At 36.7% G+C, this 25,865-nt stretch overlaps 1 protein-coding gene across 5 annotated transcripts in view; it reads left to right on the forward strand.

Moving 5' to 3' along the window:
• The window catches only part of Adam22 (ADAM metallopeptidase domain 22), a gene marked incomplete at its 5' end in the record, with an annotated part of 230,265 nt that overhangs the window by 191,191 nt on the left and 13,209 nt on the right, over positions 1 to 25,865 (forward strand). For 2 of the 5 annotated variants that reach the window (XM_013516012.1, XM_013516013.1), the window contains 7 exon segments: positions 1,523 to 1,642; positions 4,579 to 4,747; positions 7,897 to 8,011; positions 10,101 to 10,191; positions 13,889 to 13,906; positions 23,427 to 23,527; positions 24,426 to 24,492. In XM_013516012.1, coding sequence (XP_013371466.1) covers positions 1,523 to 1,642; positions 4,579 to 4,747; positions 7,897 to 8,011; positions 10,101 to 10,191; positions 13,889 to 13,906; positions 23,427 to 23,527; positions 24,426 to 24,492 — 681 coding nt within the window. 5 annotated transcript variants of the gene reach the window in all.

The following is a 25,865-nucleotide window of genomic DNA, read 5'->3' on the forward strand; positions in this document are numbered from 1 at the left end:
AAGAAGGAAGGGAGGGAGGGAGGAAGGAAGCAAAAGAAAGAAAGGAGAGGGGGAGAGGGAGAGAGAGAAAGAAAAAGGGGGCTGTGGATACAGTGTAGTGGCGGGGCAGCCCTATGTTCAATCCACAGTACTATAGTTGGAAGAAAGAACGAAAGAAAAAGAAAATACTGTCTTATGTAACAAAATAGAATCGTAGCTTAGCACTGAACCTAGTCTGTAATTTGCCCCAAACAACCTACATTTTCAAAAATCTGGCAAACCTTACTGCTCCTAATACATACATCACACTCTGGATGATGTGAAAAAGAGGACTTTTTGTCCTGTTCCTTTCTCAGGAAGCTTTTATACCCATAACATCATTGGTGAAAAACTTATGCTTCAAAACCCACTTGGAAAACATTTTGTCTATATTCTATTTCCTGATTTCCTCTTGAAATAAGTCATCTCCCTCTTCCCTGAATCCCCATAATCCTTCATGCTATTCTTTGGCCCTTTTGTCCAACTGCATGTTTTATAGTTTTTATATGTGATTTGTCTTTTCATCCAGAGCTTAATTTCCTTGAGGGTAAAGATCATGTCCAATTTTCTTTATATAGTCTTAATAACTTAGAAAAGTTAATATACATACATGAAATTTTTTAAAACTTCAGTGAATATCTTTTCTTGTTTTAAAAGAACTTTTGTTTATAATAGATACAGTAAGATAATAAATTTTAAAATTCCTAAGCTTTCTTCTTTATTAATTGAAAATTGACATTTATATATATAATCTATCTGGTCTTCCAATCAATGCTCACAAGATATTTAATAAAATATGTTTATAATATGTTAGACATAAAGAATATATAATATAATATTTAAATCAGTAAAAAATCTTCAGCTTGAATTACAATCATATGTGATAGTAGGAGAAATGACAAAATTTTAAAAAGGTAGTAAGCTTTTGTGGTTGGGAATCTATAAAACTTGTGCAGTTTAAAATGTTTTCTTTAATTCTGGGAAGACAGATTACAGAAACATCTATATTACAAAAGAATGCTCATCCAAAGGCCATTCGTTCACTTATCAAATACTGAAAAACAGTTCATTGTATGATATTATGAGGATATGTTTTATGGGAAGAGATTCTGACATAAAAATTCTATTCAGCAATTTTCTTTAGATAATACTTGAACTATTAGACAGTAAAGGGAAGACAAGAAAATTAGATTTTGGTCCACTGATACGGCACTTTTCAGAGCAGAAGGCAGACTAATTTGGGCTTACTTTGTTTTGTGTGGCATATAAGTAATATAGTTGATAAAAACCATGATAAAATTTTGATAAGATTATCATTACAGGGGCTGGGGATTTAGCTCAGCGGCAAAAGCGCCTGCCTGACAAGCGCAAGGTCGTGAGTTTGGTTCCCGGTACCGGAGAAAAACCAAAAAAAAAAAAAAAAAGATTATCATTACAGCTGTGCATCATTTATTACATCTTTGCAAAAAGAAGTCCATGAATAATTGGTACTCTTTCAATGCAGGGATGTGCTTTGTGGTTACCTTTTATGCACCAATGTTGGCAATATCCCAAGGCTTGGAGAGCTCGATGGTGAAATCACATCGACTTTAGTTGTGCAGCAGGGAAGAACATTAAATTGCAGGTAATGATCTAATCATTCCATGAGGATCTCAGTGACCCTTCCCAAGTGTGCAGTGTGGAACTACTGTTTTCAGTTCATGTGAATATTAGTAAGGCAGATCGGAAGCGAGTCCATACAGGTGGCCGAGTCAATCCCAACAAAATGATAAAAGGCAAGATTTAGTCGAATATGGAACATTATATTGTTCTAAGTTGGTTCTAACAATATCGTCCTAACAATATTATATTTTTCTACCATTTTACTTCTAAGTGAAGTCAGTGGTTTAAATATATGGATCTATTTTTCTCTCCTTTCTCTGTTCCACTTGAATGATTAAGTGGATCTTTTTAAGAATTCATGTCTCCATAGGAAGGTACTGAGGAGAGGAGAGAAGAGCAACGCAATTTTGGAACATAGAGCAGATGGTTGTGTGGTGCGTGACTTACGAGAACTAAGAGAAAGTTTTGTTCCTCAGTCGGTATTGGAGAAAACAGATCCAATCCAAGAAATACTGTTAACTTCCAGAGGATTCAGAAATTCGTGACATCGCATACTTTTGAAAGGGGAGCAAAGGAGTTTAGGGGTAGGGGCTGAAATAAAGACAATAGATGAAGGTCTGTTAAAGAAGCAATTAGATAACACAAAATAGGGCAAAATAAAAAATACATGATATGAAACAGGGAGATAGACCTTTTTCAGATGGGAAGGGCGTCTAGAGCTAGAGACGGAGGAAGAGGAGAGGAATGAGGGGAAGGGGAAGTAAAAAGGATTAAGGTATCATAAGTACAATGCACCAATTCTGCACAGTGAATATTCATCATGTATTGCAAGCATGTACTCATAGAAAAAGTGCCAATGTTCAATCTCCATGTGCTTGCATATTTTCTATAGTTTTTCTTGTGGTGTTCTAGTTTTATTCAGTTATAGCCTCATAGAGAAGCAAGAAACTATTTGAATTTAAAAATTTTTAACATTTGCTTTATGGCCTAAAATATGGCTTCTCATTGCTAAAAATAAAAGTCTATTTTACAGCCTTTGTATTAAAGAAAAAAATTTTTTTCTTTTTTTATTAACAAACACATGCATTTACAAAATAACACAAGAAAAATACAATCAATACTAAAATTCAGACAAGGTGATAGGAAATTAACAATGGTTGTTGTATTACATATTGATATCTTCAAAGTGGTTACTCGGGAAAATGAATATAGACATGTAAGATTGACCAAATAATTAATCATTAACTGTTCCCTTCAACAAAGTGATAGAAGTCAGTAGTACAACTGTGTTAGCTGTCCTGTGTATACATAGATATATAATTTTCCCCTTCTTTCTTTTCTCTTTTCCCTCCTCCCACTTGCTTTTTACTTTTGAGCAGTTTCTTTTCATTTCACAATGTCTATCATACCTCCTAATTTCATTCTCTCTTTCAGGTTCTTACACTAGTGAGACAATACGTTGTTTACACATGCGGGTCTGATTTATTTCATTTATGAGTATGGTCAAAAAATTTTTCCACTATGCACGTTTCTCCAAAATTCACTCACCCATGTCCTTTCTTAGGAAGCTCCTAGAAATTTTGCTTCACCAAAATGAAGGAGTAAGGCAAGGAAGAGACAGAAAAGGGTTACAGAAGTAAGATGCTCAGCATGGAGAGAGTGTAGTCTTAAAATGAATAGTGAGGGGAATCTAAGATTTACAGGTTCATTTAGGTACGTGGGGCCGAACAGAACAGACAGGAGCAGGTCAGAAACTCTGGGAGACATTTTCACAGGAAGCCAGACTGACACTTGGACATATCTTCACCGGAGAGTTTGATAACCAGCAGGAGCTTGGATTACCTTGGAGTTAATGATGATACATTTTTTAGAAAGGTAGATAAAGGAACAGCAAACAAAGGACTTAGTAAATTAAAAGAATGCAAAAAATAGTACAGGGAAAAGGGTTATATCACAGAACTAACATAGTTGTAATGTACATATTTGTTACTGATTTAACTATTGATTAAATAAAATTTATGATCAATAGGGGAAAGAAAAGATAGATTCTCAATTTCCATATAGGGTAGTCATAGGATAATACCTGAGATTGAAAAATAAAATATAGTAGTAAAATTCATTTAAAAACACATAAATAGCTTACATAAATAACAAAAGAATCAGGAGTAGAAAGTGGTTTTCTGCCAAGAGAACTATATTGGGGGAGATGACTGCTTTATAGCATTTATAAAACCACTGTGTCTATTTAATTCTTTACAATATGAGTATGTTTAATTTTGATACAAATAAAAAGTGGGGATTTTTTAAAACTAATATTCACATGGCACATATGAAAAATTGACTATGGCTATGAATTTTCAATTCTTATCCTTTTGGTTATTTCTGTGTAACATGTGAACTTGCTGTATTGAATAATGAACTGTAATAGTTTAGTCATTCTCAAATAGAATTATACATACTTAATGTTTTTGGAATATGTCATCCCAAACTATTTTTCATCCTTTCTGAAACACATTTGAAATGCTGAAATCTACTTATAAAATCAAATCCAGGGCCTGGGGATTTAGCTCAGCGGCAAAGCGCCTGCCTGGCAAGCGCAAGGTCGTGAGTTCAGTTCCTGGTACTGGAGAAAAACAACAACAACAACAACAAAAAAAAAAAAAAAAAAAAAAATCAAATCCAGTAATAGTAGCTTATTGGACTTATACATAGTAGCAGTGGCAAAATAATAAAGTCATTTGAACTCAGGCCTTTATATTTAAATCCTAAAATGTATTGATTTCTCTCAAAAAACTCAGTTTTCTCCATTTAAATATTGAACATGCTTAATGCTCCTGGCTTTAAGTTGTAGGTGGAAAGTAGAAGTGATTGCCTGCTTTCTAGTTTTTACGCATATTGTCAAGAGGAATGCAACTTAATGGATTCTTATTTTCTTTTCTGCAATCAATCTGTTTTTAGTGGTGGGCATGTTAAGCTTGAAGAGGATGTTGATCTTGGCTATGTAGAAGACGGCACACCCTGTGGTCCCAAAATGATGTGCTTAGAACGCAGGTGTCTTCCCATGGCCTCTTTCAACTTTAGCACTTGCCTAAGCAATAAAGAAGGCATTGTTTGTTCAGGAAATGGGGTAAGTATTCATTCAATGCCTTGCCATGAGGAACTGTTCATTTCTTTTATATCACAGAAATAAGTATGATCCTAAGGTGCTTATTTCCTTAATTATGGAAGACATGTATATCCATGTTTCTGGCTGATATGTGAACACTAAATTGATCATAGCTATTTGAATATTTTTATTTTGTAATCTCAGAATGCTTGGGAATAAGAAAAAGGGTACTGTTTCTAAACAAGTTCTTCTCTTCCTTTCTTGTGTTAATGTGGTTTCATGTAATACAATGTCAGTTTTCTACAAGTGAACTAGGAAATAAATTTTAACAAACTAAACAGGGCTTTTTTAGAAAGGGAGTGAAAAATAAGGATGCTGGCTACAATATTTAATTATTGGTATGGTCGGGAAACTGACCAATCAGAACAGATCATAATAACAGCTGTGGCCACACCAGTGCTTTTCAGCTGAAGATGAACCTTAGAAGTAATTTAGGAAACCAGTTCTTACAGATGAATAGAAAGAATGGCACTAGAAAGCTTTTCCGTTATACATCAGATGCTATTCATATGTAAGTAAGTTTAAAGGTCATTTTTTTCATTTTCAGGTAGGAATACCTGTGCTAACAAAAACATCTTGGTTCTTTCTCTTTGAGCATGTCCTCTGATTTTCTTTTTATCCTCTTTCTAGATTCTTTGCTTACACTGGGTATATTATCCAGTTGAGGTAAAGGATCCTGGCCACGTCATGTAACTTGCCTGAAAGATGCACCAATAATTCATTATTAAGGACGTAACTAGTTGTCACTCCTTGATAAAGCCTAGGAATTCTTTTGTGACAAATAAAAAAGAGAATAAGTAGCAGTGCTTCTGTTTAAAAGGAGTCTGCTAAATCTTCTTTCCTCAATTAAGAGGATTTTAGGGAAAACGTTTGCAAGGAGGGATAGGAGAAAAGATTAGTGGAATTATTTTTGATCATCCAGGCTAAAATATGAATTACTATATTTTATTTATCTGAAAATTTTTAATACAAAATTCAGAGACCAGAAATAGTTGTGTCCAATAAACATTGGTTTAATAAATTAGGAAAAGTGAAAGTTAATCAGATGGTAAATAGGACCCAGATAACTTACAGTAATCGTGCATAATACAGAGTGTCACAGACTATGTAATTTTAACCTCCAGTCTCTTGGTTAAAATGAGGAAGTGCAGTAAATATCCTTTATACACTATGCATCAGGTTGTTAAGCCTGTGGGTTTGTATATGGGGTTAATAATATCCCTTAGTTATTGCAGGCTATCTGCAGTCTCCTGAATGAGTGTACAGCAAAGGCTAAATAAAAGGAGGCAAATGGAGAGGCTGGGGATTTAGCTCAGCAGCACAGCACCTGCCTGGCAAGCACAAGGTCATGAGTTCGATTCCCGGTACCAGAAAAAAAACAAAAAAAAGAGGCAAATGGAATGATTTCAGGGCTCCAGGAGGATCAAAGCCCTCTCACATAATTCAAGATTCTCTCAGGGCTAAGACCAAGACCTTCTCTGGGTCGGACATATTTATTTGGTTATCAGAAGAAGGGAGGGGAGTACTCAAGAAGGGCAGAACCACTCAAGGACTTCTCTAAATAAGGTATTAAGTTAATCTACTGAAGAATGAGATGCCTGAGGCTATAGTCTTTATCTAGTTGAGATCTGACCCAGGTGCCCTTGGCTGTGGTCTTGTCCTTTGAGGCTTTCTGGCTTCATCCACCACTAAAGGTTCTAGCAGGGATTAGTGACTCACAGAGGTTCACTTACTATGAGTCCGCCATTTCCAGACAAGGAGCCTAGGCCTTGGACAGAGTCACAAGTGAACATGAAAAGCCAATTGATTAAGTCCTGCTCAGATCTGCTTCGTAGTGGTCTCTATCACTTGCAGACAGATGGCTTTGATTCCCAGCTCAGCTGGATGACTTTGGGCAAACTCCTTGACCTCTCTGTGACTCAGTTTCTACCTTTGTAAAATGGAGTTAATAATGGTGCTTTATTTATGGGATTGCTGTGAAGAATACACAAATTAACAATTAGAAAGCACTTTAAGCACTGCCTGGGACATAGTATTCAATAAATATTAGCTTTGTTGTTTCTTCTGTTCACTGTAGCCTGGTCTGTTTTATTTCTGTATCACTGGTTTCTGTCATATGATATGGAAACTGTCGGAGAAGCCTGGGACTTGATTAAGGTTCACTCATAGGACAGTAGTGAAATGGGGACTTGAATCTAGACCACTTGACTTTAAGCCTGAACCTTCTTCCTGCATATTCTATGGCTACATCTAGACATGGATGTGCATGGTCTTTTGCAGATCAGATGAGACAGAAACACTCCTCTAGTGAAAATCTGCCTCGGGAGGAATTTCCCTGATCTTAAACCTAATGTACCTGTCTTCTACCTCCCACTCCACTCAGTTATTTTGAATTATAAGATATGGGTGGAGAGTCTCTTTCCTAGACTCATAAATAAAGAGATGTTATCTTTCTATAACTTGAAAGAATTTGATGTCATTTTCATTTTTTTCCTATATTTTATTTGTGGGACTTCTTAGTTCCCAGAGGTGATCCCAGGGCAATCGCCCTGTGAATCTTCTTTCTCAGACCACTGGAAAGTAGCGGGCCTTCCCATTTCTTCATTGGATTTTTCTTTATCTTATTCTCTTTCTTAAAGCAGTAATAAAAATTGGGGGTAAAACACCTTTTTTCTACCAGGCACGTACCTGTAGTCTCACCTACTCAGGAAGCTGAGGCAGGCTGATTGCTTGAGCCCAGGGTTTCATGGCCAGCCTGGGTAACAGAAAGTCTCTTTTGGATAACTGACAGAGAATTGTATTAATGCTTAATTTTTAAGTCTCTTATGACATTTAAATTAATAAAAGTGAAAACAATAATTGCAGTGATTTTTTTAGACGTAGATAAATACCTCCGTTAAATTTCATTGTCCCCTGTGGATCAATTATTGGTCCTTAGGAAATATTTTTTTAGGTAATACAGTGAGGAATAAAATAATTAGTATTAGGAAGGAAGCACCAATAATTTTCCAGTGTCGTCAAATTCCAAGCACTTAACAATCAGAAATTAATGTTTATTTCTTGTACCTCTGGACCAGAGAGCTAATGTTCACCTTGATTCTGGGTTTCAGTTTTGCAGTAACGAGCTGACATGTGTGTGTAACAGGCACTGGACAGGTGCGGACTGCAGCATTTACTTCCCTTATAACGAGGATGCAAAGACCGGCATCACTTTGGCTGGCAATGGTGGGTACTTAGTTTGGTATCACTGCATCATCTCCACATCCAAGGAAAGCGAAAACTGCCCTTTTGATGTTTTTATTTGAGTTATTCTTACAAGAATTCAAAAACAAATTATATCCACATAATTATTAATTACACAGCTGAGATCTACTCATGAAACTGATCATTTTCATTAAATTGTAATCATTTTTCATATCTAGTGTAAGTTAATATACTGTATAGCTTTTTCATGTTCTACTTCAGACAGATCATTCATGTCTCGTACTTACTCACCTGAGGCTGTCATCAAACCCTAACATTTCTTTCGAATGAAGAAAGTACTCATAATTTAAAGGGAATACTCTATATTTAGAGATTGCATAAGAAAAAGAGTTGAAGAACTTATTTTAATATTCTTTATTCTAAAGGCTCATCAGTATTCAGCTCCACTTTGTTAGCCTGAATTAGAGGTAATAACCTTGGCCTGGATGCCTGGCAGGGTTTGAGGACATAGATCAGAAACAATGGGGAGGGATAGTTCTAAAAACTAGAGTGGCTTGAGTGGAGAGGAAGAAATTAAATGCATGTAGTTAAAAGAATTCATACCTTGGAGGTGGAGTTTATCTTTTAAGTTATTTCATCATATCATTATTGCATATTTTTGCCTAAAATAATGTTCAAATTCTGAAGTCTGTTTGCCTCCAAAGGATGAGGAAAAGGAACATACTTATTTTAATCATCTAGACAGGTATAAAACCTTAACTAACATGACTTTAATAAAAAAAAAAAGTCACAGAATGATTAGGATTTTGGGGTCCTCACACTTAGCAATGATAAGTGGTAGAATGGAGCTTGTCCCTGTATTAAATGCAGAGATAAGGGTATTTATAAGAATATGGGCTTTAAGTGAATTAGCAAAAGCCATGCCGTTACTCAGAAAAAATGGAAAGAGTACTGTACCTAAGTTTATTGATCCTAATTTAACCCCTGTAAGAGAGGGAAGGGAAGACAGATGCACTAAATCTTGGTGTTAGAAAAGCCCAGAGCCCCAGAGGCCCCTCTGGCACCTGGACTGACCCCTCCTGCACAGGATGTGGGCAGCCTTCTGCCCTGGAGAACTGAACTTTCCTTCAGCTGCCAGGGATGGCTGGCCTTAGGTGCTAATGGATGCCTCAGAAGTGGAGCAAACAAGGACAGGTTGGAGCTGCTGCGGTGGAAATCTGGCCATTAAACCTGTGGTGTAAATCACTGATAGCCAGCCCGGCCTCAGACCTGGCTTTTCTGCTCTGGGCCCCTCCCACAAGAGCTTGTTAACCAAGCCTTGGACTCATGGGGCCTGGCTCACTGCTGGGGTCCACTCGAGGATACCATCACAGCCTGCCTGGCAGTGGGCACTGACTTAGCCACGCAGGTACTGAGTGCTAAGTGAACGGTGGCCTGCATCCCTCCTGCCTGGCCTCTGCCCATCTGGTACCTCCTCCTGCTCATCCCACACCTGTGCTAGGCTCTAGCTCTGCAGACTGCTCTCCCTCTCTAGGGTGCTGTAGCTGTCACTACCCAGACCAGTAGCTGCAAGCCCAGTGCCTCGCTCATCTGCACACCTGAACACTTTGCATAGAAACCTACAGATGTTTTTTCACTTGAAAAACTTAAGTTCACTGTGAGAGACAAAATACAACACATAACCAACAGTGGTAGGGACCTTGCTTTAGTTGTTAAATGGAGTAATATCAGCATAGCATTTTAGAATTTCTGAGATTGAGATAAGGGTCAAAAGGAGCACAGATTTTCTAAAACTTCCCATCTGACTGAATGGTGCTGTGGTCTGAAAGAAATCAAATTACTTTTCCTTCTTTTGGTTCAGTGATTTTATACTTTCCAGAGAAATACCTGGAAAATACAACTGAACAAAATGTACTTGGACAAGAATTAAAAAGATGCACAAAAATTTAATTGAAAAATAAACCAATTGATGTGGCTTCTCTTTCTTTTGAAAAATACCTGTTTTTTTTTTAAAAAGCAAACACTGTTTAGTGTGATGATTGTAAGTCTGGAGAACACATTTGTGAGAGAATCTTGTATCACTAATCCTTTCCCTTTTTTTCCTTCTTAGGTGTTGCTGGTACCAATATCATCATAGGCATAATTGCTGGCACCATTTTAGTACTGGCCCTCATACTAGGAATAACAGCCTGGGGTTATAAGTAAGTGAAAATATCTCAGTATTACTGTAAAAATGTGTTCAAATGTTTGGATTTAATGAAAATGTCTGGAAAGTTGTATAACACTGGATAAATATATGTGGATTGAAAATCAGTCTGGCTTAGCAGGCAGTGGTTACCCTTAGCATAGTTAAAGTTATCATTTTTTTTAGATTTTGACACAACTCTTTTCTATTCTGCAAGTACTGAATATTGTTTTAAGATCGCCGCAGGGAGTTCAAATCAGTCTAAATTGTGCCTTGCGTGAAGGCTGGATTGCTGTGCTTGTTAGTGACAGAGCGTCTCTGGACTCAGACTCATACTCAGAAGTCTGGGCAAGAGGACAGTCAGGAAGCTCAGGGCCTTCGTAACAACTGCAGCAGTAACAGACAATTGTGTCACTAGAGCCGCAGCAGCAGATCTGTTTATGAGAGCTTCCTGTAACCCTGTGGCACAAGGTTGCTACATAGCTGTTATGAAGGAGGCACAATTATGTGTTAAGTATATTAGTGTTTTTCTGTGAAGCAAAAGATTGTCATGGAATTTAATCTGTTACAACTGAATTTTAACTTCATGTTATACATTTTTTGGAAGCCTAGCTTTTTCTTGAACTCCATAGTTTTAACTTATGCTTTTGGTTCAACATATAAAATTTAAAAAGTCAAAAGTCATATTACTTTTTTTGTTTGTTTGTTTTTGTTTTTTTTGGTTTTTCTCCGGTACCGGGAACCGAACTCACGACCTTGCGCATGCCAGGCAGGCACTTTTGCTGCTGAGCTAAATCCCCAGCCCAGTCATATTACTTTTGAATAATGTTTGATACCCTTAAGAATTTTGCTAAGTAGATGCCTTCAAACATTTAACTCTGTGTGTGTGTGTGTCTGTGTTGCGGGGAGTGGTGGTCAGTTTCCTTTCTAAGTAGTCAGTATTCAAATAGTGAATTTAGGAAGTGAAAACTTAACTATAGTGAACTCTTCTCTTTAATGTTTCAACTTCAAATCATAGTCTGCTGATTTCTGGTGATGACATTGCAGTGCATCAGCCTTGGGTTTTATTCCATTGGGAAGATCTGCCACGTCTGTTAGGCATTTTGCTCATTTCCTCATTTCATAGCGTATTTTTCCTCATGGGTTAAACTTAGGTCACTGAATTGGAAGTTACAGTATTTTACATTTTAAATCATCCCAGTCCTTTTAAAAGACTCGTGTTGCTCTACAGGTTAATGTAGATTAAACCTTTGGGGTGGTTCGTGGCCCACAGACAGCACCACACACATTTGCTGTGATTCGGGTCATCTCAGGGTCTTATCCTAAAGGACTCACAGGAGACACCTTGAAAAGTGTATATAGCCGTTTCCTGTGATGCCAGAACCCTGAAAGAGTATCTTTGACTGAAAGGTGAGACCAGTGAGTTTTACCGCCAGGATAAATTTTGTGTGCTGCAAACATTAAAATATAGAAAGGCACTTAGAAAACCACGCTACGAAGTGGCAAAGACAGCACAGTACGGTGCAGAGTGCAGCATGGCGCCTATGACGTGCATAATGCAGTGGGGGCACACAGCCAGCAGGCTCTGCACTCCCTGAATCTGTGTACCTTGCCCTGTCCCAGTCCCTCAGGCCACTCAATGTGTAAGTTGCGAGGTGCATGAAACGTTGCATTTGCACAGTCTGCCTCTGTGTAACATTTGGAGTTACAGAATTACATGCCTGAAAGGAGCGCTTTGCTGTGTGTTGATCATTTGATCTCTCCTTGCCTGGCAGGCAGGTTAACACCAGCTGTGAGTCAAATTTTGAGGCAGACATACAAGTTTCCTTGATGTCAAACTTACATAGTAATCATCATCACAGGCATTGCTGTTTTGAAGTAGCTCCATGGTTTCATTTGATCAGTTGAAAATAGAACAATCGCTAACTCTAGAGTGTGTGACTTTCTGCCACCAACTGATGCAAATAGACATTTCATTCTTAACAACTGCAGAGTAACTTCCCATTCAGGAAATCTGAAACCTTTCCTATTGCTTCTGAAATTACTGGTATGTTTGTTGACCTCACCTATTTTCCATTTGTTCCTTTTGGGGTTTGACCTTTTAAAAAAATATTTCTGAATATATATATGTACTTCGGTGGTTCATTAAAAAAGGCAAATGTTGTTCAAATTATAGTATCTTCAAGTAATTTGAGCCCAAGTGATTAAAGTTGTAAAGACTAAAACTATTCAGAATATGTTTAGAAATAAAATGAAGACTCAGAAATTTTAGTAAGGGAATTAAACTAAGAAAGGTGGTACTTCACACATTCTCTTTGAAATCCAAAAGGAAAGTTAGGGTCTGAGGCGTAATTTTTTTTTTCACTAATTTCTCTAGTTATCCTTCCTCCAACTCTTGTGGAAAAGGAAATGCAGATTACTTGTTTGGAGGTGTATATCTCAAGTAATCAGGCTGAGAATAAAAAGTAAAATGTGTGGAAAAGAAAGATACCATGCTTATATTTTCTCCATCTAATAGTTCCCAAAATGAAAAACAGTAACAAATTGACATTTTTACCCTCATCTGCCCATTATTATTCTTATAGTGTAGATAGAATGGGTTGCAGGTGAAGGTGCTACAAATGAAATCCATATGGAAATATCTTTGATATTTTATTTATATTAGTACTGGGGATTGAACTCAGGGTATTCACACTAAGCTACGTCTCTAGGCTGTTTTAAACTTTTTTTATTATTATCATTTTGAGACAAGGTCTTATTGTTAAATTGCCCCGTCTGGATTTGAACTTGTGATCATCTTGTCTCAGCCTCCCAGAGTACTGGGATTACAGGCATGCATCACCAGGACTGCCTACATCCTTGATCTTTTAAAGTAAGGAGTTCCAAATAACTCAGTCCCTTGACCTAACATGTCTTCAGAATGTTAACAAATGTGTCCAGATAGGAAGGTAACAACTCCTTTGAAAAAAAAAACAAACACCACACTGGCACTGCTCTGTCATACCCTTCAGAACAAATTTTTGTTTAAGGTCAGTTTATTTTGAAACTCGTGTAAGTTTATCTTCGTTTATGGTCAAATAAAAAACAGATTAAACTTTAAGCAGATATTTCTAGTGAGAAGCTTGAATGAATAAATTGTAATAATTAAGGAGGTCCGTAACAGCCATGAATTAACTCTTATTTATTATATGTGATGAAATAAAATATCCCGGTGTCTATTTATGTTCTTGTATTTGAAATTTTTAGGTTTAGCTGTAGCTGGGGAATTGTATTCCAAAAAGATTTAAGTATGATTTTATTTCTATAAGATGCGGTTAACTTACGTACATAAACAGATTCATAAATTTTATTATTGAAATCTATGTATATATCTGAAAACCTGTATTTGAAATTGGATTGACTTTAGAACATTATGAAATGCTTAGTATAATGAAATTGATTTAAGAAACAGTTATCCTTTAGTAAGTACAGCTTATTTGTGCTTTTAAAAATGGGTAATTATTTGACAGTATTGTCAAATAATCAGTGTTACTTATCCTAATGACCACATGAATCATTTTGGTGTATATTTCCCATTTTAATTCCACAACTCAAAGTCCTGTTGTAGAGACCTTTCAATGAATGCTAGAGCTTTTATGCTTAGTGTCCTACTAATGTGCTTCCATAGACAACTAATTTTTTGTTTTCCCCCCTCTCTTCTTGTTCATGAAAAGAAACTATCGAGAACAGAGGTATGTAATGAGAATAATCTGAATATATTACCAAAAGGTTTAACTCTTTTTAACATTGTTGAAATTCATACATGCAATCATTAATCAAGTTCACTTTGTTTTTATGCAAGGATGATCTTGATTTTTTTATGATATTGAAATAATTTGAAATTATATTACTTTATAGTAGCATATAAAAATTGAATTTTTTCCATCTGAAATAAACTTCCTGTATGTGAAGTTGTTGTGTTTGTTTACGTTAGTTTATTGGTTTTTCTTCATGTTTATAACACCCTGATTGCCTGGTTTTGTCCAAGGGAATTTATTTTTTCTTTGTTACTGTTGTTATAGTAATAACTTTCATTCATAAATGACAAGTGTTTATCCGGCTGCAGTGTTGCTGTCAGGGGCACGTTCTGTCACCTAGTGAGCTAGTTATCTGTGTAAGAAAATACTTTTGTACTGATTAGGTAATCACTCAGGTAAAGAAGTAACTGGAATCTTTGTCTCCTATATATTTTTCAAATAAGAATGCCAGTGGACAAAGTCAGACACCCCATTCAGCATAACCTTATAATTTATATTTAGCCACAGTGTAAAGAGATATTTTATATTCATGTTGTTCTATAAGAATTATCTACTTTATCTAAATTTAAATTGCCACATACTATGCTATTGGGATATATCCTTCCCATTTTTATTTATTTTTATTTTTTGGTGGTAGTAGAGACTGAACTCAGGACCTTCACACGGAGCGATGACCTGAGCCTTTTTTTGCATGACTGGGTCTCACTATGTTGTCCAGGCTACGCTTGAGCTTGTCCTCATGTTGGGATTTCAGGCTTGCACCATTGCACCCATCTTATAACCTTCACTTTTGACATCTAAACAGTTACTAATACTATTATCTGTTGATACAAAAATTAAAATATAATCCTGGAGGTTAATTATCTAGGGTAGGTCTTGCACAAGTTTTTATTTCTGTGCTCAGGGCACTTACGTGGATTCTTCCTAAACTTTTCCACTGCTCCATTACAGGCCAGTGGCAGGTTAGGAATAAGATGTAATAAATATGATGACTTCCATGGCAACCTTCAATTTTGTCACAAATCAAAATTTTAAACTTTTCCGTTTTCTTCTGTGTTGTGAGTGAAAACCCTTGTAAGGCTTTAGCCATGAATGTCTTCAGACTCTCTACAAATGTCTGGTGCTCACAGGGCACTAGTCATAATCCTGGTCAGTTAGTGCAGATATTAGAAAATATTAGCCTTATCTGGAAGTAGTGAACTCATCATTAATGGAAAAAGTAAAACTGAGAGAAAATTGACTAAATTGTAAAAACAGCTAGATTTCTTTGTGACATATTATAAAGGCTTATGTCCTGAGCCACTTGAATAGAGCAGCAACCACTTATACTTTCTGCTGAGTAGAAATGACTGGTCCGTTACCAGAAATCTAATAAATAGAATTAGGTTGATAAGATAAGAAGTTGATGATTCAGCTCTATTTCCATTATAATGTAATACAGTACTGCTGAATGTATAAAAAGAACACTAAAATTCCTCAAATATGTAACATTAGCAATACTAAAACAGTGCCCTAAATGTGTTCTCACTAGGGATTCCATCCAGAATAAGGAAATTTCCCATACTATACCAAAATAATTAATATTTTAAAGTACACATTCATTTCTCATTCTAACTGAACACGTGAATGGAGCTAAGACATTTCACATGCAGAATCTCCTTCATTTGCCTGGTAAAATTCCACATCTCCTGGTGTTACCAAGTCATCATTTCATGAGTCTGGCTGTGCTTTTGGAATTGAGTCCATATTTTGAGAGCTGTTACTGAAGAGTGGATATTTGTCAACAAAACTTTGTTTGCCCCTTGTCCATAGGTGGAAGTTGGGAATGTATAAGTGTCTCCAAAGGGTGTCTCTTTTTGAGAATATATGTTAGTAATACAGAGAAAGTACTAAGGGTAACGGACTAAAGCATGCGTTAAGAAGTTTTCAGTCTTAAAATTATTTGCATACAGAGATCTGACCAGTTCCAAAGGATGCTAGGAAGTAGAATGTATAACTGGGAGTTAGCATTGCCTTTCAATTAGGTTTTCCTTTGAGGTTCTGTGGTAGGACGACTAGTTGTTAAGGAATTGGAAATATACTAATATGTGATGTTGGAAAATCACTTAAACTTTCCTCAACTCAGAAGTGAAAGTTCTGTGTAGTCTGTAAGTGTTACAGTGAAGGCGCATGGTCAGTGTAGTATGTGGTCTCTGCAAGCTACGTTTCTCTGATCACTGCATGAAAGAGGAGAAGGTTTTCAAAAACGAAGGCAGCTTTCATCAGCATGAAGCAGGCCCACAGGGCCCCTCTTTTACTGGTGAAAGTGTTGGTGAACATAGAGGTTTGCCACTAAATGCAAGCTGTATTAAATATGTAACCTCTTTCACAGTCCTATTAGTGTTGTGATGGCTCAGACATGTCCAATTTGGCACAACTTTTAAAGTATTAGAGAACTCTGGCAAGTAATTCCATAAGTGAATTAGATAACCTGGTCAGTGTTTCCTCCCAAGAATGTATTCTCGAGGTTTTTAGTATATTGAAGGAGTGTGATGTGTATTTATTTACAAGGCTGATAAAAAGCTGACAAATAAGCCCTGCTTTTTTCCTTTGTGTTTGCAGACTACTTATTTAAAAATAGTTAAAGTCTTGTTTTGGGGCTGAACTCCACATGTCACTTAAATCCCATCACTTTCAACCCACCAGTGCTATTGGGCAAGGCATAGATCCACGCAGCCAGGGGGCCCTGCAGAAGCCTTAGACATTAGGTAATTACAAAGATAGCTGTTTATCATTTTCTCCCAAATCACCAGGAAAGAAAACCTCCATACTTTTTAAAGTTGACTTTATTATGTCAAAGCAGGAGTGCTTTAGGACTTCAGCAGCTGTCTGGTTGGTAACAAGAATTATAAATAGGTTTTAGTTTTGGGGCAGATCTACAAACAAAATAAGAAACATTAGCTGAGCTTTGATTTATAAAGCATTCCTATTCAATGGGGATCTTTTTTCCTTGTCTGAAATGAATACTCGTCACTATGACTAATGAGAAATACAGTATTTTAGGTCATGTCTTTCTGATCTGTGGTTTTACTTTAAGCAGAATCGGCTCCCCTTTATTTCTTTTCTCTTTCACCTGTTTTAGCCACTTTATTTTCCTCTTATGGAAGTCTCACTTTTTTTTCAAGCCTTTCTTGGTTGCTTTTTATATCTACATTATTCCAGTAATATTCATGAATCTATCGGTGTGACTCAGAACACCTTATGGAATATGTCTTAAAACAGTACAGTAACAGTTCCAATAAGAGCCAGACGCCAACGAAGCACTGGATAAATATCTTCTGTAGCACTAAGGCTGAAACTTGCTTAAAATTTTTTCATTCCACGGATACCTAGGGATGATGCAATTAAATGTAACTGTTTAATGGGTACTTTTAGGAAAGATCAGACTTCTTTCATAATGAGGTCAACCATTTGCCCAAAAGCTATTTGGATGTCCCAGAAATAGTCTTCCTTAGTGTTTACATTTATAACGCTCCTATGCAACAACTAGATGACTTATAATTATGAACACACAAGAGCAAGCAGTGAGCCTAGACCTTCAGAGAAGTAATAATTGCAGTTTGTATCTGTCAGCTCCTCCAGAGTCATTAAGCTTTAAGAGTTCATCCTTGACTTAGATAATTAGAATACTTTCAAAAGAATGTAATTAAATGAGACACGTCAGTTCAAAACACAAAATAAGCTAAGCTTGTATAGGAAAGAAAAAGGCAACCTATAATCAATGTAGAAAGGGATAATTTTGAAGCAAAACAGTATTTTTTCCTTTGAGTTGTTCTTTACAAAAATATGCACATGTCGAAAATATTTGCATGTATTGTAAGAAACATGAGGAATTTTCCTGTTATAAACTTTAGTACTGACTAGGTCAGTTAGTGTGCTAAAGAGTCCACATTTAAAGAACTGTGAAAAACACTCAAAATTTCGGAGGGACACCTACAAAGGATTGGAAGAAGAAGCTCAATTAAAATTTTAAGGGCATCATTTGGTTGGTCTTTTACGATGTTTCATAAAAATAATAAAACGTTATTTTATTGATTAAGGACCACTAATCATCTTTATCTTCACTAAAGAAACATTTGTTAAATATATAATAAATAATATAAAAGTGAAGAGTGAGATATGTTAAATATTGTTAACAAATTAATAATCTATCACTAGTATTTACTATGTAAAGAAAGATGTGACCATTCCTTGTATTTCTAGGAGGGTGCAGACAGAAGTAGTGCCTATATTTCTTTTGTTGTTGTTTTTTTTTGGTCTTTTTTGAGACAGGGTCTCATTAGGCAGTTCAGGCTGGGCTTGAGCTCACTTGGTCTCAAACTTGCAATGATCCTCCTGCCTCAGCCTCCCAAGTGCTGGGATTACAGGCGTGCCCCACCATGCCCAGCTGTGTCTATATTTTGGGTGCTTTACAGTGAAGATAGATAATCTAGGTAAGAGTTTTATCTGGCCAGGCAAATAAGAGGAGGTGCCCCAGAAGCACACTAAACTGGGCTTCCCAACACCTTGACTGAAATCCACAGACTGCTGTATGTTTGGCATTTAGAGTGTGTACTGTGTCTAAAATGACTGTGGACTTCAGAGAAGTTACACGGAAAAACTGGTAAATCATGCTCCATTAAAAGGCAAAAATAAAAAAATAAAAATGCCTGCTCCACTGTGGGAAGCGGTCACTTTGCATCTGCGGTGTCAGCTAGCTGAAGAGTTGATAAATGCAGGGATAGATGCCTGAATGCCCGTACCATACAAAAACAAGGTCACTTGGGGGCGTAAAGTGTGATTCTGACCTCTTTCATAGTAGCTTGACTTTACTTAATTTGAATTTGTGGAGACATACCTCATCACCTGATTAAGGTCATCATTAAAGGTAGTAATGATAAAAAGAATTTGTTAATCATTATTACTGGAAATATGTTTATAGGACACGGTGTCATTTTTTTTTAAATTTTATTTTTACAGAGAGTAGTAAATGAGAAAAAAAAAGAACAATAGCAGCATACCAGCATCATAAACATAAATGAGGCAAAGCAAAGACATTTAAAGTGATACAGGGTTTCAAGACAAAATGATATGAATTAACAGTGGTTGTTTTACACTATATCATTTTTAATAACTATGGTACAAAAGAAAAGTTTCCTCCCTGAGGCAAGATATAGAACTTTGATTTCATTGAGGCCGTTTTTTTCCACAATCTATGAAAGGCGTCATTTTTTTTTTTTAAATTTTTTATTTTTTTTTTTGGTACCAGGAATCAGAAGTCAGGACCTTGCACTTGCCAGGCAGGGCTTGTGCCGCTGAGCTATATCCCCAGCCCCCAGGCCATTTTTTTCAGGTATTAGGGTATTTTGCTGATGCAGGATAAAACAAACTGTGATTCCAGAGATCAAAGACCACTTGCATAGGAAGATAAGTTATTCATCATATATTATTAATATTGTAAATATGGAGGCTTATGTTATTTTTCATATAAAATCAATATATCATAACAACTGGTAAAAGAAAGGATAATCATGAGTTGAACTCACTCTCAGAATTAAAAAGTATCTATTTTGGAGGAGCCTGTGTCAAAGATCTGTGGGTAGAATTAGTCTTACAGATTAGTTTAGTAGTAAATTCTTTCTTTAATTAAAATAAGGAAGTAGATTAAGTCACACAAATTAAGCACATGCTTTATGTCCATTGAAAACTACTTTTCAGATTTATAGCCGTGTGTGAATAAATAGCATTGCGGTAATATGAGAGAAGGTGTTCAGCCATTCAAAAGAATGATTAAGTGTTTTAAACATTTACGGCAATATGAGAGTCAACGTAAATAAGCAGACATCTGAAAGTGGCATTTTGGGGAAAAAATTTAGCATTAGCAAGTAAGCAAGATTATCATGGTAACTGAAGAGAGACCAGATAGGAGAAGGAATCTGCACGTTTGCTTTGCTTGGAGGTTTACTCTGGCTTGCATGAGTGTGAGACATCTTGCACTGTAGCACTGAGTGGATGGATCAGGTGTTGACTGCAGTTAGTTGGCTGTTTGAGGGCCACACACTGACAGGTGACCACATTAGCTACCGTGGGGTCATTGACTGGGGTCACCATATAAAGGCCCTACCTATTTCCCTTAGGAGAAGTAAGAAAAGTCTGTGCCAGCCTTAGTTCACAGTGAGCGGACTGGGGTCGGCACCAGTGCGCAATGACGTACTGCCCCTTGCTGTACTCTTAGGACAGCAGAAGTCGTCAACTGAATCGTCACTATCTACCCAGAAATGCCTTTCCGTAGTGTCCACAACACTTTCTTCCTTTTGCTAATTTATCCATCTTTGCATAATACGGTTTAATTATAAAATTACTGTTTTGACTCAACTTGGACTCTTCCTCAGTTTCTTCATAATTTTAAAATAAATAACGAAATTCCAAACTGAATGTCAAACTAGTAATTTATTTGGATTAAATTATGGAATACCTTACAAAGCAGTCAGTTAAAAAAAAAGAACAAGTCAAGGTTACATTCATTATATAATGTTCAAAAATTGTGAAGAGTTTATTCACTGCAGTGGGAAAACAGCTGCTTTTTCTGGGGAAGGACCAACCTAACACATCCGCCACATCAGTTTTTTTTTAAAAGACAAAACTGCAGCTAACATCACCAATGATAATGAGATTACAGTTTTAAAAAGCTTGTCTTTCCACATTTCCCTCCCAAAGTAAAGCCTTTTTCCAATCTATAAAGACATCAGTAATTGTGTTTCTGATCTCTACAGTGAGAATGACTTTAACTTGTCACATTTATTAATAATCTTATGTGTTGTTATAGATTTGATTCATGTAGCTCATTATTCCTACCTCTCTTTTTTTTTCCTGAAATAATATTTGTATATATGTCTGTGTTCATGTGTGTGTCTTGTTTTCTGACTCTGAAATGTTTATTATGCCTTAGACAGTTACCCCAGGGAGATTATGTTAAAAAGCCTGGAGATGGCGACTCTTTTTATAGCGACATTCCTCCTGGAGTCAGCACAAACTCCGCATCTAGTTCTAAGAAGAGGTCTGCCTTTCTGTCGCATTTTCAGATTTCTACCTGTTCCATCCCACATTATTCCATTAGTCAGAACATTTCATTATTTTGCAGCAGGTTTGATTACTTCTTCCTTCTTTCTTGAATGTTAAAAAATAGTATCCTTTGTTCTTTGATTACTCTACTTCAAAATGCCATATGCTCAGAACCACTCGGTATACAAATCAAACCACTTGGCCACAAAATTGAGAGAAAACAAAGCAATTTAAATCTGCATAGAAACCCTGGAGTATCTTGCTCTTACAAGGCTTAAGACACTAAGTTGCTATAGAAACTAACATAGTATTTTAATAATATTTTAAAATGGTGAGCTTTATGTCATATGTGGTAGTCAAAGAAAAAGGTTACTGTCATGCTTCAATAAAAGCAGTTAACATAAATTAGTAATATAAATGTTGTCTTGATTTTTTTTTTTAAATTTCATATATATACAAGCTAAGCTTGCTGTGAAACAGATTGCTTCTCTGTGAATCATGTATTTGAATATTATGATTTTGCCTTTTCTTCTGGAATGACTATTTGGAGATGTCATGATTTATGCCTTAGTTGATGAATTAATGTATGCTTAATATTTGCCTGAGTTTTATAACAGTAAGGTGAGAGTTTATATGTCTTAAACATTGATGATATATTCTTGTTCTAGCATCGTAAGGTGTTTGACACCACTTAAAATTCTGCATGCCTTATAATTACTTTACAGTAAATGGATAGAAGAAATAAATAGTTGGAATATTTTAAGGAGTGAGATATGCATTCACATTGAAGGAAGCTAAAATATTCTTATGGGGAATTTCTTTAGGGTTGCCAGTAGGGGTGTCATGGATAGGAAACAAGTCTTGGTAGCCCCACAAATGAGTCTGGGCACATCTGTTAGCTTGCACAAGAGGTGATACAGCTAGGTTATGGGAACATGATCTATCCTGGAGGCCTAGACAGAAAGGATTATCTGTAAAAATTCTGCAGTGATGCTCCGTCATTGTGGACATTCATCGGGAAGGAGAGTCGAAGGAACTGGTGAGATCTGGGAAGTCTGATCTCTGTAGAATTTTGTTGAAGGATAGCTTTCCCTTAGATAATAGAATTTAAAGCAAAGGCAGAAGTACTAGTTTGGGGCCTATAGAAAGATTTTCTTTTAAATGTTTAAATTCATGGAGGGTTTGTTGGTTAAGACAAAATGACTAGGGATCTAGTGGAATTCTCTTACATAAATATTTCCTTGGTCAAATACAAAAATTTTAATTGAGTGACATAGTGAAGAAAGAGAAAGAAATGGGTTCCAGCAGAATTTCTGTTACCCTTTCTTACAAGACAGAAGTCAGTCTGTAAGTAGCAAATGATATTGAAAAGTGCCAACCTAGGGCATTAACACATAACAACTGTGCTGAGTTCCATGTGCTTTCACTCATTGGTAAATTCTTTTAAAGATAGATATTATTAGCAACTAAACAGAATGCTATGTGGAAACAATTTATAAATATAGTGCTAATTTTTAAAGTACTTAAAAAGAGCTTAAAATATTCCCTTTGAATAATTAAAAAATTGTAATGGGTTATGACTTTAGCCAGTTAAAAAGCTATCCAATTATCAAACTTTTAAGTATATGCAGTTTGTCAGACTTCTTTTGTTATGGGGTACAAAGTAGGTGTATAGATTTTGCTTCTTGTAGATGATTCACTTAAGCTGGTAGGACAGGGCCGAGGGCTCAATGGTACATGGGCTTTGTGAGAACTGTTTCCATGACAGACTTCCGTCTTGTTCAGTTCAGCTATTGGATAATTAACCAACATGTACTGTAGTTCTTTGGATCATGTTTGTGGAGAAAAAAAGTGCCAAATTTTTTGGAAAATAATTTTATTATTAAAGCAACCATAAATATTACTTTGATAAAGGTGAACCTGGTTCGGTTGAGCAAATCTTAGTACAATCTCTTGGAAGTCCATGTTCTCATAATATTTGAATGGAAGCCATTGCTTTACAATTAAGAAACATCTATAGTGGGACCCCATTATAACTCTGCAGGTGGGCTTATGTCACTGAAATACACAATGACTTTGCAACATATGCTTGCTGTGTTCTGGGGAATATAGATTGGCTTGCATTAAGTTCTGGTGCTTTTCGTTTATGGACTATTGTAATGGGGTTCCATTGTATTTGACTTTTCTTAAATTGAATGTTGTGTAATTCTGCCTTCTTCATGAAGACGTTCATGTTCTTTTCATTCTTTCATTTCAGATTTTTTTCTTGATTTATTTTATTTAATGCACAGTGATGCTTATAAGTTTTGCTTACTGATTTCAAAGCATTCATCTGATTCCATTTTGAACACTATAAAAATATTTTCAATTTCAGGTCAAATGGCCTCTCTCATTCTTGGAGTGAAAGGATTCCAGACACAAAACATATTTCAGACATCTGTGAAAATGGACGGCCTCGAAGTAACTCTTGGCAAGGTACAGGGCAGCACGGTGACTCCATCTGTAGGCATAACCCAGGTTTTATATTCTGTGGCCTCGGGGTGGAAAGACACGATTATTCCCATAAGCTTTCTAGCTCTTCTCTCAGTAGAGAGGAGGGTATTTAGAATGAGAGTCCAGTGTTCGCTTCTGTTGTATTTTATTTTTCTCTCTTCTTGGGTGGGGAGTATTGGGGTTTGGTAGCACTAGTATGTTAGTTTGCTTGGGTTTATACCACCCACCTCTCCCCAAGAGCATGGATGACAATCATGTTCGGTTAAGACAAACAGCAGAAAAGAATGTATTCAAAGCCAGCCCTGAAAGAGATGCAGGGGCCTCTTGTTGCCTCAAGTTGCCATGTCCCCCTGCTTAGGTGTGCAAGAGCTTTTATCATAAGGAGCAGGGAGAAATAAGGTAACAGACAAGGGAATTCTTGTGTAGTTCTATCTCCCCTGCCATCCGTGGCATCTTTCCTTCTTTGTTCCCTTGTGGAGAAGAAAACCTGCCAATCCTCCTCACTTTTGGACAGGAATGTTACTTCTTGATCCATTCATCTGAGAAGACGAGGAGCTAGCTGTTAATGCCCTTAGCAGGAGGAAGTTTAAAAAGTAGATTTTATATTTAAAAGAAATAAGTCCAGTTGGGTGTAGTGGTGCATGCTCCAAATCCCAGCGCTCTGGGAGGCTGAGGCAGGAGGATTCCAGGCAGGAGGATCCCAGCCTGGAAAACTTAGTGACTTAATAAGACCCTGTCTGAAAATACCAAATAAAAAAGGGACTAAAGATACAGCTCACTGTGACACCCTGGTTCATCTAGGGTGGTGAAATGCCATGTAATTGGACATAGAACAATTATTTATTTATATGAAAATCTGTCTATAAACCATCTTTTCCAGGTAACCTGGGAGGCAACAGAAAGAAAATCAGAGGCAAAAGATTTAGACCTCGATCTAATTCAACTGAGTAAGTCTGAACCTCTAATGGAAAAAGGCACTCCAAGGTCCATGCGATTAGTGTCGAATGTTAATTAAGCAGATAGCCAAAAGAACCGGTAAACCATGCTTCTGGTCTTGGTTTTGTCTCTTGAATGCTTTTTGCCCTTTAAAAATTAACCATGGCTTTTTTCTTTTACATAGGCATCTCCGCAACTGTGCCCAAACCAATATTCACTGACAGTGGGGGTCCCACCCTTGCTGCAGGCTTTCCTACCGGTCACCTGCCATTGTGGTGTCTTGGTTCCCTCCAGAGGGAATTTTGATAACACCCCTTTCTTCTCATCATCTGGGGCTCAGTCATTTCAAGGGGCCACCCTTCCTCCTCCCACTACACATGCAGACTGGAAGCATCAGGGAGACCCCCTGTGCCTTGGAGCATGATGGTGCTCGAGACCCGAAACCACCGCTCTGAGGTCTTCATGGCTGCGATCTAAGCATTCTCTCAGACTAGGGGATAGTTCCCTTTTAAAGGATCCTTCGAAGGACCTTTAATAGGCTATTCACCTAAACTTGCTCTTTAACTGAGTCATTGTCGTGAAAGGCAGCACTACTCATTTTAAATGATAGCCACTTTTGTTTTAAAGTGAGGATGGGCTGGAAGTTACATTTAAGGTCTTTCACAATGAAGTAAACACCCTGTACTTTTTTTAAAAAATGTTTCTCCAACTTAAGAAAGCACAAGTAAAAGCCTCCTCAGACCTTTAAAATCTCCCATTCATGGAGTCCAGCACATCTTCCATATCCTTTTGGACTGAACTTGCTTCCTGGTTTTAACTAACCATACTTTTTTAAGGCACCTAAGATTTTCCACTTATTACTTACTTCAGTGGTGTTTATCGTTTCCAGGATCTTTATTGCTTCCTCATGCCTTAATACTTAAAAAGTCTGAGTAGCAGGTATTTGTTAACTGCTTGTCAGAAACTTCTGTTAGCTTTACCATCATGTACCCTGCCTTTTTCAGTCCAGGAATAATAACATTGCCCTGAAATGTGGACCTTCCACCTGAATGGTATTGTCTTGTAAGTGGCTTATCAAAGTTTATTAGAGGATACTTTACCTTAGAAACAATGAACAGTTTCAAGTGATAGCGTTGCATGGTCCAGAATGGCATCATAGAACTTCATCATAAATAACTAATCAGTTAGAGTTTATCTTATGCATTCCCAAAGCGCTTGGGTGCTTTCGGGGTCATTGCTGATAAACTCTTATGCGGAATGTTATTTGGTTTGTTTTGCATGAGGTCACCTGGTAAGAGCTCGTTAGCTTATCTGAATTGCACATAAGAAAACAGATAAAAACCACAAACTGTTCTATAGAACTTCCTTTGTGTACTATTGAGTA

This window comes from Chinchilla lanigera, unplaced genomic scaffold (assembly GCF_000276665.1).
Source record: "Chinchilla lanigera isolate Chin_1 unplaced genomic scaffold, ChiLan1.0 scaffold00031, whole genome shotgun sequence".
Classification (NCBI taxonomy): domain Eukaryota; kingdom Metazoa; phylum Chordata; class Mammalia; order Rodentia; family Chinchillidae; genus Chinchilla; species Chinchilla lanigera.